General features: G+C 44.8%; 1 protein-coding gene across 1 annotated transcript in view; it reads left to right on the forward strand.

The window, feature by feature from the left end:
* Nucleotides 1–15,827, forward strand: part of zc3h3 (zinc finger CCCH-type containing 3) — a 265,192-nt gene extending 249,365 nt beyond the window's left edge. Inside the window, exons 11-13 of the mRNA XM_061738861.1 lie at nt 13,301–13,461; nt 13,543–13,694; nt 15,618–15,827. Coding sequence (XP_061594845.1) covers nt 13,301–13,461; nt 13,543–13,694; nt 15,618–15,649 — 345 coding nt within the window. The 3' untranslated portion in view covers nt 15,650–15,827. The remainder of the gene's footprint in view (nt 1–13,300; nt 13,462–13,542; nt 13,695–15,617) is intronic.
* Nucleotides 15,828–16,209: the final 382 nt, after the last annotated feature.

The raw sequence follows: 16,209 nt of genomic DNA on the forward strand, positions 1-16,209 counted from the left end.
TTCTCGCGAGATTATTGACAATTCAGTTTGCAGTTTAAAAATAATTATATTATAAAACGGAAAATACTAATACGGGAGGACGGTGGGAAAGAGGAGTGAAATACGGTAGTTTCCCGGCCGAAACGTGAGACTTGACAGGTCTGGTCTCTCTAACGCACATCAATCTCACGGTTCACATGTTTCATGTGGACACCACATACGATCACACAGATTACATAACATCCCAAAGTATGTACTCCCCACAGACCAGCACATAAAACATGAAGCTCACATTCCTCTCTAGATACAACCGATGAGAGGCGTCACGATGGAACCTGCTGCTAAAACCAGTTCAGACTCTTAACCCCCAGAATCCTCCAGGAACTTTGTTTACAAGGATCAGTGTGGACCAGGACCGAGTCGCTGTAGATGCCTCCTCCAAGGTCTCTGCTGGAAACCTGAGTGGAAGACGTCAAAACATCGTTCAGTGTGATTTAGCTCAGACGGGGAGGTTTGGTACCAGCTGTTCACACGTGAGCAGTCCAGACTGCTCCTTTTAGTGGTTTAACGACGGCTGTCTTTAGGCGGCAGCGTCTCGTTGACGGTGCTGTTGTGCAACCACCGTAATGGAACTGGGTGGACGTAAACACAGCCTTGTAATCTGCCCTCCAGGCCAGTAGGGGGTGCTGTCTGGGGCAGAAACTGCTGAGGTCCTTGGTGCTGCTTTAGATTCGGCCTTTAACATGTGACTTCTTCATTTTAACTGTGCTTAAAATGTCTGTGCTTCTGTGCTTGCTTGTGATTGGTTGAGTTGATCGAGGCTCTTTAACACTGTGTCCTAACTGCATGCGACGCGAGCGAGCGGCAGCGACAAAAACAATTCCATTGCTTTATTTTCTATTGGACTGTCCTAACTAGCCGCGAGCGACGCAGCACGACACGGCGCGCCGTTTTGAGCTGAACATTTGTCGGACGCCCTGCTTCTATTTTCTTCCTGTCGCTCGCGTTGAAAGCCGGTTGAAAGCGCTGTAGGAAACAGTCATTTCAATACAAGAACCTCAATAAAGTGGCAGCTGCTGGAGGGAGATCGCCAGGGAGCTGGAAGATTCTGATAAGATAATAATAAGATAATATATAATACTAAGTGAATAATAGGATAATATTTCTTTCTTCTACTTTATTGAGGTTTTTTTAGTGAAATGAGGAGGTATCATAGAGATAACTTCTCATTTCAACTAACTGGATCAGCCGTTCCTCATCCGTGACCGTTTCCTACAGCGCTTTCACCTGGCTTTCAACGCGAACGGCAGGAAGAAACTAGAAGAACATTTAAATATCACAATATCAAGCTTGTTTTCTGTTTAGAAAGTACAAACGTAGGAAGATTACAAGTAATCACCCATCTTTTACTTGTCTCTTTACTCTTTTAGGAGTTATTTTAAGAGTTTCTTTCAGGAGCGCACGGGCGGGTAGTGCGGTGAATAAAGGCTGATTTATGGTTCCGCGTAAAATCGACGGCGTAGCCTACGGCGTAGGGTCCACGGCGACGCGCACAGTTCGGTGCGTGTCGCCGCGTAACCTACGCCGTAGGGTCTGCGTTGGTGTAACGCGGAACCATAAATCAGCCTTTTAAAAAGAGAGTTTCAGCTGTCAATCAAAATAACGTGGGGGCCCATAACGTTTTCAGTGTGGACAGAGAGCGTCCGATGCCACGCAGTGCGACGCTATAGTCGGACGCTCGCGTGCAGTTAGGACAGGCTGTTAGTGAGCGAGTTCTGACGTTTGCTCTCGGCTGAGGCTGCTGGGTCACATGACGTCGTTGTCTCACACCTCTAATACCCCTTTTCCACCAGACCGGTTCCAGAGCTGGTTCTGGTTCAGAAGTCGTTCAAGGAAACCAGCTGAGAACCGGTTTGCTTTTCCACAGCTCGGGTGCTAAGAGGAGCCACGTCATTACGTCTCTGCAAACGTCAGTTACGTCGCTGCGTTTGTTTGAAAGTTGCAGCAACAACCAGGTATCTGCTCTAATAGGACTTGGTCCTCGTAGCTCCTCCGTGGACACATCTCTAAAAGACAGGTTGTCTCCTCCTCCCATGATGCTTTGCTGCATCCAGATTAATTCTTATTTGAAAATGTCTCCGTCTCCCAGTCTTGCTGTTGCCGTTGGTCTTAATAAATCCGCCCCCTCCACTTACGTAAGCGGTTCTTTCCTCTAGTCCAGCAAAGAGTTGGTGCTACCTTAGAACCGGAGCCAGTTCTTTGTCAGTGGAAACAGAAAGCCCAGATCCAAACTCAGCACTGGCCCAGAACCAGAACCAGCCCTGGAACCGGTTTGGTGGAAAAAGGGCATCACTCTTGAACCCGTCACTATCGTCAGTTTCTGTGACGGCTTAAGACTCACCGTGGGGTGTTGTATCTGGGCTGCTTCTCTCCTCCAGGTGAACTTTAGCAATCGAGACGTCTTTCAAGTGGAAATTTTCCTCAGATTGATTTCAAGTCACAGGACTGAGATGGCAGAGGAGAGAAGAGAGGAGAGTTTGTTGGTTTCAGTCCAAATCCAGCTCTGATTATTGCCCCCACCGTAACCGACACCACCACCCTCTCACTGCACGGTTTAGTCACTACCAACCAAGGAATGGAAACATTTTCTAATAGAGGGAATGCACATGACGTCACAGATGCGACTTCACAGCGGGTTTCGCCCACTGAGTGTCAGAAAGACTGAGTGTCAGAAAGACTGAGTGTCAGAAAGACTGAGTGTCAGAAAGACTGAGTGTCAGAAAGACTGAGTGTCAGAAAGACTGAGTGTCAGCGTAAACTTTCAGTTTGAGCAACTTGAAAACATCTAAAATGGGAAAGAGCTGTTGTGCGATCGACTGTACTAGTAGATTTAGCAAGAAATCTGAGTTATCGTTTTACAGACTGCCGAAAAATAAGCTTAAGAGAGACAAATGGATCGCTGCAATTCACAGAAACAACTGGATTCCAGGCACCGAAACGTGGATTTGTGGTTCCCATTTTGTATCAGGTAATGTTGGATTTTTGGGTAGCTAACGTTAAACGGTCAAATCATAAAGTTCGGTGTCCTCATCACTTTAATTTCACCAACAAATCCTGCCTTGAAGTCGGACCAAGCGTCAAGACTTTTGTAAGCCTTCAAGCTTTGCTTCGTGTATTTCCCCGGCGTAGAAATTAAGTACATATAAATATCAGGAAACTGGATTCGTGGCCAAATATTAATGTTCATGAACCACTGGTTCTTGGTAACTGTACCAAATATTAATGTCCATGGACCACTGGTTCTTGGTAACTGTACCAAATATTAATGTCCATGGACCACTGGTTCTTGGGGTAACTGTACGGGTCACTGTCAAGTCCAACTGCCTTTAATTTAAGCCGATAATCGGCTGTTATTCCGTCTTCTCCACTAATTGCAGCGTTTTTTGCTGATGTTTTGCCACTCAGTGCGAGTAAGGGGGCGTGGTCCAATGGGGGAAGTGACGTCAATGCATACCCTCTATTAGCCATAATCCAGATGTTTGATCCAAATTTACATTAAATAAGAGTGTAACCTCGGTGTCTGCTTGGACGAAGACGGACCAGGTTTCCCTGAACCGTCTCTTTCTGCGTCAAACGTCCTCCTGTTGGACGTGTTTTTTTTTTCCCTGAACGCAGTTTTGTTGCGTAAGTTTCCAGTGAAGTTAAAGAGGTTTAGGTAAACAAGCCGTCCTGTAACTGACACGCTGCTGCAAACACACATGGACGTAACGGGCCACACGGCAGCAACAGCTGCAGCCTGCTGCTCCATAATGGCATAGCTGTAGTGTCTGAGTGACACGTGGAGGGGCTGATGGGTAACGGAGCCACCTCCACATGACTCAAGATGCTCGAGCACACACACACGGACACACATATATACACACACACACACACACACACACACACACACACTCACTCACTGTCCCGGGTCCTCACCCCCCTCCCGGCTCGAGTGTGAGACGGATGCTTCTTCACACTGTCAGATCTCATCTAAATCGCGCGTGGCCAAATGAGGATATAGAAAACAAAAGGGATATTAATATTTATTCTATTACCCAGAGTGCTTAGGTCTGTGATTTTCCCCCCGTGTGTGTCGGTGCCCCGGCGCATGTGTGTGGATGTGTTAGCGGAGCGCCGGCTGCGAGGCTCTGCCGGCTGCGTGATGGATAGCAGGCAGTAATTATAGATGGGAAAAGTGCTGAGGGTGGCGGTACGAGCCGGGCGGAGCGGCGCTCCGGCAGCTCGGGGGTTAAGTCTGCTCCTCCTCCTCGTCCTCCTCATCCTCGTCCTGGCTTTGTCTCATCTCACAGGATCCGTCTCTGTTTCTGCCTCACGTCAAGTTGCTGGTTCATGTTCTCGGCCCCCAGGAACCACCGAGGCTCTGCAGCCTTTCGTGTTTTGTAATCTTGCGTAGGGCTGGGTATCGATTCAAATGTCAAGAATCGATTCGATTCCGATTTTTAATATTCAGAATCGATTATCATGATTCGATTCGATCCGATTCGATATTGATTTGGCTTAGTGTTATTTAAAATGTTTTTTGAGCTGTTGCCTGAATTATATGACTGTAAAATAACTAGTGAAATAATAATTTCACAATAATTATTGTGAAATAACTAAGAAATAAATAACTCAAAAAGGCCTTTCAATATCCATTTAAAGTGCAAAAAAGAAAGAAATTGCAACAGTTCATGCAGTAAACAAATCATTTTGGCTTATCTAATTTATTCTGTCACCACGCACACATATTGCCATGAAGCACCTGGCATTTTTCAGAAGTGTCATGACAAACTGTGTGTCCGACTACTGGGATTAAAGTTCACCTGGCGAAAATGATGGGAAAAATGTAAAAAAAAATCTATCTTTAGACATAAGATTCGATATTTAGGAATTAATATGAGAATCAATTTAGAATCGGAAAATCGATTTTTTCAACACAGGCCTAATCTTGTGTTTATCCTTCACTCCTCCTCCGTTGTTACTGAAATTAGTATATGGTATTGGTTACTTTAACTGGTTACTTTCTTTTACATTTCTTATAATTTATTTTTTTACTTATTTATTTAGAATAGGGACAGTGCTTATTAATAAACATTTAAATAAGTTCACACGTAAATGTAAATATGCCAGATATAGCCAACAGGCTACTTTTCATCTGCAGTCCCTTGTCAGGTTGATGGCAACAGAATAAATCAAGGAGTCACAATTACAAATGCACAATACATATAATATAGCAGAGCAGTCCACCTGACCTAGAACTTACTCTACACAGAGTAAGATTTGATATCTTTTATTTTGAACATAAGCGCAAAAAATAAATAAATAAAACAGCCAAACAATAAATCAATAACATAAAAAAGAACAATAATAATCACTAAATAATGAATATACCGTCTTAAACAAAGTAGATTATTAATTAATTAATATAATAGCAAATGTGTTGTGCTCGTAAAAGGAGTAGAAAGAAGTAAAAAACTAGTGCAAACTGTGCAACTTGCAGTGTGACAGGTATGGCAGCCGTCACGTTCCCCCGAGTCTCTTCGCAGTGAAGATAACTGACCCTTTGTCAAGGCCGGCCCCATTGCTAGATCAGACAAAACTGTCTCTCCCGTCCACTTCCATTGTAAAAACAGGGTTTTACATCACTTTATTTCTAATTAATGTACCAAATAAAATCAAAAGCAACTTGATATAAATAAAAAGGAACAATTCAGGTGTAGTGAGTTTAAAAAACTGAGTTTTTCAGCAAAAACAAGATATTTTGATGAGTTTTGCTGTATTTGTATCCAAAACAGGCATTTTTCGTAATTGACAGTTGGTTTTGGGATGAAATGTATTCCTGTGATTCTCTCTGGGTAGCGGGTGTCACTTTTACAACCGCTTAACCATTTTAAGATGAATAAATAAACTCTTTCGCGGTTGTAGCTACAGTATGGGTTGTAGCTGCTGCCGAGCCAACTTTGTTTTGTAAGTACGGATCAGATTTCTGCCAGTTTGGGGATAGAAATATGCTGCACCCTCACAACACTATAAGTGTTCCTTTTACTGATATAAAGTTTAAATTTTGATACAAGGTCAAGTTAAAAACTACTTTTTCCATTGATGTGAACGAAAGAGACTGCTGTTCGGTCCGGAAAACCGGATGTAGCAACGGAGGAGGATGTTTGTGATTGGTCAGTCAGGGACCAATCAGAAGGCTGATAAAGGGTCAATTGCTCCGGTGTTTTTGTGTTTCTCATCAGGTGATCACTTCAAGGTTTTTGGAGATATGGTCACACGGTGCTGAGCAGAAGCTACGTATTTTATAGGTTAATAATTGTTAAAAGACCCTAGAAGAGCCTGAAACACACTTAGACTCAGAGAGCGGTAGAAGTTCACTTAAACCCCACAAACGCCGGAGAACACAACTGTCTAACAACACCGTGCTGTCATGAGCTGGCGGTCGGTTGGAGAAGCTGGGGACCAGGTCCAGCAGGTCCAGCAGGTCTGGGAACAGAAACAGGACCAGGACCAGTAAGTGGGAGGAGGAGAGGAGGTCCAGCATTCAGTTTCTCCATGTTTTTAATGAACTGCTCCAACAGCTCGACTGCAGCCACATTTAAATGAGTTTAGAGGATTCTGATCCGGCGACACCCCGAAGTCCAGCGCTGCTCCGAACCCCCATCTTTCCTGTATTTTCCCGTCGTAAACGTGGTGATATATCAAGCCGGGCCCATTTATTGTTCTGTTCTGCTCACTATAAGCTGCTCTCAATAAGTGTTGGCTGAAGGCCCGAGTTGTAAACGCGTGCAATGTTCTTTTTTTTTTTTATTTTACAGTCTTCCATCTCCCAGCATCCCTTCTCGTCGTTTTCTGTCTGGCTTCCTCGCCCCCCCCCCAACCTCCGGGTAAATGTGCTGACGCCTCCTGGTTCGGGCCCAGCAGAGAGCTCTCTAATAGACCCCAGAGACATCCCAGCATTCTTTAAATCAAGTGGAAAATTGTTAACTTGGTGTGGGATGAAGATGTTCTGTCCACTTTAGCTTCTCTTCCCTTTTCCCCCCATTTCCATCCCTCTCTTCTCTCTTTTTATGAAAATGAGACGGTGTGGCGCCGCAGACGGAGCTGAGTTCCTCAGGCGTTGGGGTAAATGTACCAGCTTTGCCCCGTACCGGTCTGGTCCAGAACCACATCCGCGGGGGGTTGGGGGTGGGAACGGATACATCACAACGTGTTTATAACGACATACAAACTTCACTCTGGTTCGGCCGCGTTTCTCAAAACTGTTGGATGTCAAACAAACATTGTGGATATAGAGTTTGATGCTAGTGTCCATCGTCTGGGACGCTTACGTTCATCGCATGGGTGCAGATCCCGAATGTAAAAATATATTTCTAAAAGAATAATACATCCACAGTGCGTTTTGAAGTGTACAGAATGAAAGCAATGTGTCCTTTTTTTTTTTTTTAGAACTGTTTACCACCATAACTGTGTTAAAACATGATCAGTTAGTTTAAACACCTGTTTAGGGCTCCATATTTCATCCATATATCAATTGATCGTGCATAAAGTAGTCCCATAGGATAAAAGGAAGATGGTGAGAAGAATTTGAGATGAGTAGACACTACATCCCCAAAACCCTTAAAATTATGATTTACGAATATAACAGTTAAGTAAGCAGTGACACACACTGTTGGCTGTTTAGGACAAATAAACAAGAAAGGTAAGCACAATAAATGATTCCCTTTGCAGTATTTTTTGGCGAGCCTTTACCAATTTATGGCATGGTATAAGTTGCATATTGGCTAAAAATTAAAAATTAAAATCACGTTGGTGTCCCCCCCAATCCTGACATCGGATCTGCACCCCTGGTTCATCGTATAACGTTCATCGTAGGGCTGGGCGATATATCGAGTATACTCGATGTATCTCGGCTTCTACTCTGTGCGATGTACAAAATGACTCCTGAATATTCGAGTATACATTGTCACGCATTTACTTTTAACCGCGGGCATTAAATTACAGGCTTTTCTCACTCTCTCGTCTCGTCTCTCCTTCTCTGAGACATAAAACAAGCGCACCCTGTCACACATGTCAGTCACGTGCTGTCGTACGTGCATCGTTATATGCCCAGCAGAAAGGTAGCGGCAGCAGGTGTCGCCGCTGCCGTCCGGGACCACCGGTGAGTTCCACCTAACTTTCCCAAACTCGGCCTGTTTGCGCCATGAGTTCATCCGCGCGACGGACTCTTTTCAAAGCGAACTGGGACGGTTTAGTAAAGACGGGAGGGGATGTTTTCTCCTCGCACGCCGCGCTGATGCAGCTCCAACTCTGCCGCTCAGTGCTACACGCGTAGCGCGCAGCCGAGCCTTTCTCTTCCAGAGCTGAGAAACGTCACCTAGAGTTACTTAAATGTGGCCACATGAAATCATTCACCGTCATCGAAACAAAGTCAAACAAGGATATATGACATCATATTTCTAAAAGTAAGTGAAAGTGATGCAAAGTGAAGGAGGAGAGGATGAAACATTGCAGTCCCTACACCTACATTAGTCTGAATATAAAGGTGCTGTAAAGGCCCTCCTGATCAGAGCAGCTCGTCCTGGTAAAACCTGGTAAAACCAGGTAAAACCTGGTAAAACCTGGTAAAACCAGCTCATCCTGGTAAAACCAGGACCAGAACATTACTTAGCAGATGTTCTTCAGACGGGGTGTCAGAGATGCAACATGCACTTTCTGTTTTGAAATGACAATTTTTATGTTTGTGCCACTCCCTACTTAGTAACTGTTTAATAAATACAGTTTTGGTAAATTTGACTTAGTTGTGTTTTTTCCCCTTTTTGCATGAAAGTTTAAAATGAGCATATATTAATGCAGTATGAACAAGAATGTTTTAATGTAGACATATAGAATCATCATACTGGTGTGATTGTAGCATCAAAGTGTTAATTCAAGGCTAAGGCAAAATATCGAGATATATATCGTGTATCGTGACATAGCCTAAAAATATTGAGATATTAATAAAAGGCCATATCGCCCAGCCCTAGTTCATCGTCTCGGACGCTAGTGTTCACTAACGTTCACGGTTTCGGTCGCTGACGATCACCGTTTCAGAGGCTAACCTTCCCCGCCGACAGTGACATGAGAAAGGAGTTCATGCATTCATTGAGGTCAGAGGTGTCAAGTAACGAAGTACAAATACTTCGTTACCTTACTTAAGTAGAAATTTTGGTTATCTATACTTCACTGGAGTGATTATTTTTCAGACGACTTTTTACTTTTACTCCTTACATTTTCACTCAATTATCTGTACTTTTTACTCCTTACATTTTAAAAACAGCCTTGTTACTCTATTTCATTTGGGCCTTTAAATAAAAACTATCCAGTTAAATTGCTCCATCCGGATAGAACATCAGACACAAGTACTGCACGTTTGCAGGTCAGCAACACTCATAACTCATGTGACTGATGTGTGACTGAAGGGGTGGAACTGGTCGAACTAGGACAAAGACGTGTTGATGCCGTACTTTAGAAGGGATAAACGATGAAAAATGAAAATGTTCTGAAAGCATGTCTCAGATCCAGATCTGGATTTTACAACCCACCTTCATATCAGAAAGGGGGTTAGCACAAAACCTGGATACCAGTTTCTAAACAGGAACATCTACAGAGGATTTTTCAGACGACTTTTTACTTTTACTCCTTACATTTTCACCCAATTATCTGTACTTTTTACTCCTTACATTTTAAAAACAGCCTCGTTACTCTATTGCATTTCGGCCTTTAAATAAAAACTATCCAGTTAAATTGCTCCATCCGGATAGAGTGAATTTGGTTGTGGTTGTTTCAGATGTTCTTGTCCAGTTTTGTTCTTACATCCGTTCCCTCAGATTCCTGCAACTAAACTTGGATGTACATTCCAATAAAGGTTAGGATAAATGATAACATGCCTCTGAAGTTTGACTTTTTGCACCATTACAATACTTATAGGCAACTAGTCATCATATCTCCTGCTCTCTGAAACACATGTTAATGCTCAATAGTACACATATATGGTTCTTTAATATATTTGCATTATACTAAGATACATTCATTTTCAAAGGCTTTTGTCCTTAATGGCTTTTTTCCCCCTTACATTACTTTTACTTTTATACTTTAAGTAGTTTTGAAACCAGTACTTTTATACTTTTACTTGAGTAAAAAACTTGAGTTGATACTTCAACTTCTACAGGAGTATTTTTAAACTCTAGTATCTATACTTCTACCTGAGTAATGAATAGGGTTGCAAAATTCCGGGAATTTTCAAAGTTGGAAACTTTCCATGGGAATTAACGGGAATTAACGGGAATAAATAAGAAATTTACAGAATTGAAGTTTGGCCCTTAACGGGGAACTTAAATATAGTTGGGGGGAATATATTGTAGCATAGTCTTGGCTAAAACAACCAGATTTAATGCAAGTACACTCCTCAATCACATGCACACAGCACATTGCTTACTGCAGGGCTATTGAGGCCACGCCCCCTACAGGCACTGTGCATTCCTCCATCACATGCACAGGTGATTTCTTGAAGCCTGGAGGCCACACATTTGAGCTCAAAGCACAAGACTATTAAAATAATTGTTCATACAAGAATAAAAACTAAAGTTCTACTCAAATAAATCTGTTGAAATGTCATGTTTTTGTATTATCTTGCATGGATATCTGCTTATGACAAAATAAATATTTACATTTATGTTTGTATATGATACAGTTTGTTTAAATTACCCCCAATTTCCAGTTAATTCCCATAAATTCCCATAATTCCCATTATTCCCAAGGAAAGTTTCCAATTTGGAATATTTCCAAAATTCCCCAGCTTAACTTCCCATGGAAAGTTTCCGGAAATTTACCGGAAATTTTCCACCCCTTTGCAACCTTAGTAATGAATGTGAATACTTTTGACACCTCTGATTGAGATGCGTCTCAGATAAACCAGATCCAGAGTCTCATTTGAGTTGTGCTTGTTGTAACTGGGTTTGATGCAGCAGTGACGTCCGTCCTGGATATAATTCACTCATCATCCACTTGCAGCAGGTCCAATTTGTTTAACCAAACGTTGTGTCAAAACCGCAGACCTAAAAGATGATCCAGGGAAGCATTTGACAGTGAGATGATCTGCCCCCCCCCTGACCAGCACACACCCATCCAACCACACACACACACACAGACACACACACACACACACACACACACACACACACACACACACACACACACACAGCGGCACCCCCTGGTGCAGGAACATGAGCGTGAGGGCAGGAGATGCTCTGATGGCAGCAAGTGGGGCCCCCGGACCCCGGAGGGGTTGACCAGCAGTCCACAATGTCACTGGAAAATCGACCCCCCACCACCTCACACACACACACACACACACACGCACACACGCACACACACACACACTTGTGGTGTTGCACTGCAGGGTGAATATAATTAGCTTCCTGACAGGTGGGGGGGATCGGGTCTCGTGGAGAATGAAGCCACCAATTTACACCAGTATTACTCTCTGATACACACTGGGCTGCCAGCATGTGTGTGAACGCTCACACGCTCATGCACCGCCCCCCCCCCCTCCAGCATGACATTAGCTGTGACCCGCCCGCTCTGCCCGTACGTCACAAGATATGGTGACAAAAACGTAGCGTCTTAAAAGTAGAAACCTTCAAAGAAGTGCCTAATGGGGCGGTGGGCGTCGCCCCCGGCAACGCCGGTCCTCTAAAGCCCCGTAAGGTCCGCGGGCCGCTGCTGACGTCAGAGACGCTGCAGGGACCCGTTACAGGAGCTCATGAACCATTTAGGGTTGTATATTAACATGCACCGTTATCTTTGCTGTTGTCACGGCGACAACAGCCGCCGTAAACGCACGTTCATGTCCATATGAGGCCGCGCACGCCGGTGCTTGATTATTGTTGCACGCGTTTGTGCTAGTGTTGTTCCTGACAGCCGGTTTCAGTTTGAGTTTTAGTGTAGTCTTTGGATCAAGCTGTCATTTTAGTTTTTATTCATTTTAATCACGTTCATTCTTCTTTTAGTCGTGTCAAGTTTCAGTCGACTAAAAGTCTGAGCATTTTAGTCAGAATTGTCCAGGACCAATTTAGTCTAGTTTTAGTCAAAGATTGTATTTATCCAAACCCATTTTACAATTCAAACAAGGTTGTGTTATTATTACATTATTGTTACCTTATAGACTCTAGAATACATTCATTCCAGATACAGAAGACTCTAATTTGAGTTTACAACATATTTATTTTTCTGCATTTCTCCCGATCTTTTTCTTTTTCCGACGACACATTGGGTTTTCTTTTCCACGTCTATGTAGGAAAGTGTATCCAAAGATGGTTCTTCTTCTTCTTCTCCAGCCCCAAAGCAGATCCCCCCGTTTCTCTATGTAACTTTGTTTTTAATCTACGTGAACCTAGAGCTCTGCGTTAACGGCATCAGCCTCTAACTCTGCAGCTGCATCTTCTGGATCTGATTCCCTGCTGCAGCGACTGGGATTGAGGACTAACGTCACCCAGCAGCAGCCACTAAAGCCTGAATTATGGTTCTGCGTTAAACCTATGCCGTAGCCTGACGTGCACCTCCCAAAAATTGTAACTACGTGTCGAGGCGACGCAGACCCAACGCAGACCGAGAGGGCTGTGATTGGTTCGCTTGGTAGCAACGCATTTCCAGTTCCAGTTCGTGAAGCAGTAGTGAACTTTCAGCGCTCTTTTCTTCGTGTGTGTGTGTGATTTTTAATTTTTTTTTTTGGGGGGGTGTTTTGGTTTTTTGCACAATAGTTGTCCTTATCTCTTTGATTCACTCTGACCGGAAGCTAAACAAAGTGTCAACTAGCTCTCTAGGGGCGTATGTTTTGCACCGCGGCGAAATGGAGTGACGGAGAAGTCCGAAGGGTTCACGACGGCATCACAGCAACGGCATAGGCTCTGCGTTAGTGCAGAACCATAAATCAGCCTTATACCAGAGGAAACTACTGAAAACATGCACATAAGGATCGTTGTTACAGCATTTCGTCTAGTTTTGGTCAAAGAAAATGAAGACATATTTTAGCAGAGTTTTTATTTTGTAATCTACATTTTAGTCTCGTTTTTATTCCTCCACAATATTGCATTATATATTTAATTATCATTATCGCCACACGACCAGCATTTTCGTTGCTTCTCTCGTTTTTCTCAGGTGATAAAGGTTCGTTGACGACGATATTTAGTAATACATTTTAGTGTGTGCTCACCGTGTGTGTGTGTGTGTGTTCCACCTGCAGTGTAAGAAGAAACACACCCTGGTGTGTCCGGACTTCTCCCGGACCGGCTCCTGCCCCCGCGGTTCCCGCTGCAAGCTGCAACACCGGCAGCGAGCCGCCCGGAGCGCCAGCGGCGCCGCCGCCCCGGCCAAGAGAACCCGCAGCAGGGAGCCGCCCAAGAGGTGGAGACGCGCTTCACTCGCCCTGTAAGACGCAGCGCTGCTGCGCTGCACCGAGACTGACTCTGCTCTTCCTCCTGCCAGGCCTCGGCTGTCGGTCGTCATCCCCCCGGACGCGGCTCCGCAGACGCCGCCCGCTGGGCCGCTGTCGCTGCCGTCCTTCATCTCCCTGTCCAGCTCTCCGGAGGAGGCGGACGCTCCGGACGCTCAGCCCGCCGACGCCACGCAAGTCAAAGGTATGAATGTCTGCTACCAGAACCAGCTGCCACTCAGAGTGAACACAGGACACCCAGTGGCATGCTGGGACGTGTAGCCCACTTCTTGAACCTTCGGGATGAAAAGGTTCTGTGCAGACCACATGACCTCCACCAGGACTGGGGGGGTTTGGAGGATAGCGGGACACCAACTGGATGGAGAAAAGCACGGAGACACCACCTCCTCAGAGGACTGGCGTCCCTGTGGGGGGCAGAAGGGCAGAAGTCCTGACGGCAAGCTGTGTTCTGTTGAGGGATCTCATTTGTAGTGAATGGCATCGGACCACGCCCTAATTCCCCGGGGTGATGGTGATGGTCTGGCAGCAGGGTCTATGATGGTGCTCAGGGAGCAGCAGGAACCAGAGGTGGTACTATTCAGGTTTTGGGTCCTGAAGGAGACTCACTGCTGACAGACGTGACGGATAGAGGATTAGAAGAGTCTGAAGAGTATTCCTTCTCAATAAACGTTAGTATTTGAACTAAGTTTGATTAAAAACACCTCATGTGGGTCTTATAGTTGCTCGTCATGAGTGTCACTGGGCAGGATGAACTAAAACAAGATGAAGAGGATTCAAAAAGGATGTTTAACGTTTAGGAAGCGACTTACTTCTGTTGTCACAGACAATAACATGTTTGAACATGAAAGCATGAAGCGGCATGAAAACAACCAAACTTCTTAAACCTGCTTGAAGCCGTGAGTCCAGGACCAGATGCTGCTTCCCTCGTGGAAGCAGACCCCTCCAGCTCCTGCATGGTTCTGGGTGGTTCTGTTGTCACCTTGGTCTTCAGGAACAGAAGAGCTGCTATTCAAATCCAGCGGCCAACTTGGACACAGAGACATATTCCGTCTCTTTTCCTTTGGATGTTCTTGAGCTGCTTTCCCAGTGGGTTCGGGGTCTTTTTCCCTCTGAATGTGGTGAGAGTTCAAATGTGTCCACCCCAGAATCCAGATTCTCCTTCTGTCACTTTCTCAACAACCTGCAGCAGCATTCATCCCATAATACTGCCTCCGCCGTGCTTGACTCATGGTGTGGTCTGCCTGGGATCTTGAGGTGTTTCTTTCCTCAGACTTCTCCATCATTCTGACTTTATTCTGGTCTGGTTAAGTATCCTGTTCCTGAGAGTCGGTGCTTCAGGCCGCGTTGAAAACCTTCCTGACTCCTGCAGAGGTTCTTTCTTTACTTCTGGTATCCCCTTCTTCCGTGGTCCTTCAGGACTTTTGATGGTCTTGAACTCACCAGAGGTTTCTTTCCTTTTGAATTTAGTTCAATCAGTAATGTTTTATAAATCATCGTAGCGACTGACGGACCTCCTCTAGTGCAGTGGTCCTCAACCTTTTTCAGTGATGTACCCCCTGTGAAATATTTTTTCAGCCAAGTACCCCCTAACCAGCGCAAAGCACTTTTGGTTGTAAAAAAAAAAGACCTAAAACAGAGCACTGTGCCATCAGTAACTGATTTATTAAACATAAAAATATTGCTGCTATGCTTCAACCACGACTCCATCGTTGGTCCAAGTGATTGACAGGTGAAGCCAGGTGATTGACAGGTTAGGTGGAACTATCCTGGTGTGGGGGATACTCTGCGGTTTTAGGATAATAAGTTGAATAGCCTGAAGATAAAATTCATTTTATGAATTTAGACTTTTATTTTCCTCAATTATTTATGACATATTTATTTTTAAAGGATTTTTGCATGGATGCTACTTTTTAAATATATGTATATTTTAAAATCTCACGTACCCCCTTGGGATACGCGTACCCCCATTTGAGAACCACTGCTCTAAACTCTCTTATTATTTTAATCGTGTGTGTGTGTGTGTGTGTGTGTGTGTGTGTGTGTGTGTGTGTGTGTGTGTGTGTGTGTGTGTGTGTGTGTGTGTGTGTGTGTGTGTGTGTGTGTTCAGAGAAAAAGCTGCAGATCAGGCCTCGGCTGTGAACCTGCAGGTGGACGGTTCTGGTTCTGAACCCGCGTGACGTCGGAGCCGGAGGTTCGTAGAGCGGCGGCGCCCGTGTCGGGTCTGACGTGCCGTTTTTAACGCACTAACGTGTTTACCAACGTGTTTACCACATGTGTTTCTTCCTCAGGTTTTTGTAAACTGTAAATAAAGAATAAAACACCAACTCTGGCTGCGTCTCGGTGCTCAGACTGACACGCGTCGCCCACGGCCGTGTTTATGGGGGTAGAGTCACGTGACCCGAGGGGAGGGAGGTGGTGACAGAAGCAGCAGTGGAGTGTGTGTGTGTGTGTGTGTGTGTGTGTGTGTGTGTGTGTGTGTGTGTGTGTGTGTGTGTGTGTGTGTGTGTGTGTGTGTGTGTGTGTGTGTGTGTGTGTGTGTGTGTGTGTGTGTGTGTGTGTGTGTGTGTGTGTGTGTGTGTGTGTGTGTGTGTGTCCTGCCAGGCGCGTTAAGCGCTCACATGTTTCCATCATCACTGGGGCTGCGGCGGATCAGCGCGTTGCTGCGGACGGATGAATAACTGCTGCTGACATGTTTGCTC

Source organism: Cololabis saira, chromosome 13 (genome assembly GCF_033807715.1).
Source record: "Cololabis saira isolate AMF1-May2022 chromosome 13, fColSai1.1, whole genome shotgun sequence".
Taxonomy (NCBI): domain Eukaryota; kingdom Metazoa; phylum Chordata; class Actinopteri; order Beloniformes; family Belonidae; genus Cololabis; species Cololabis saira.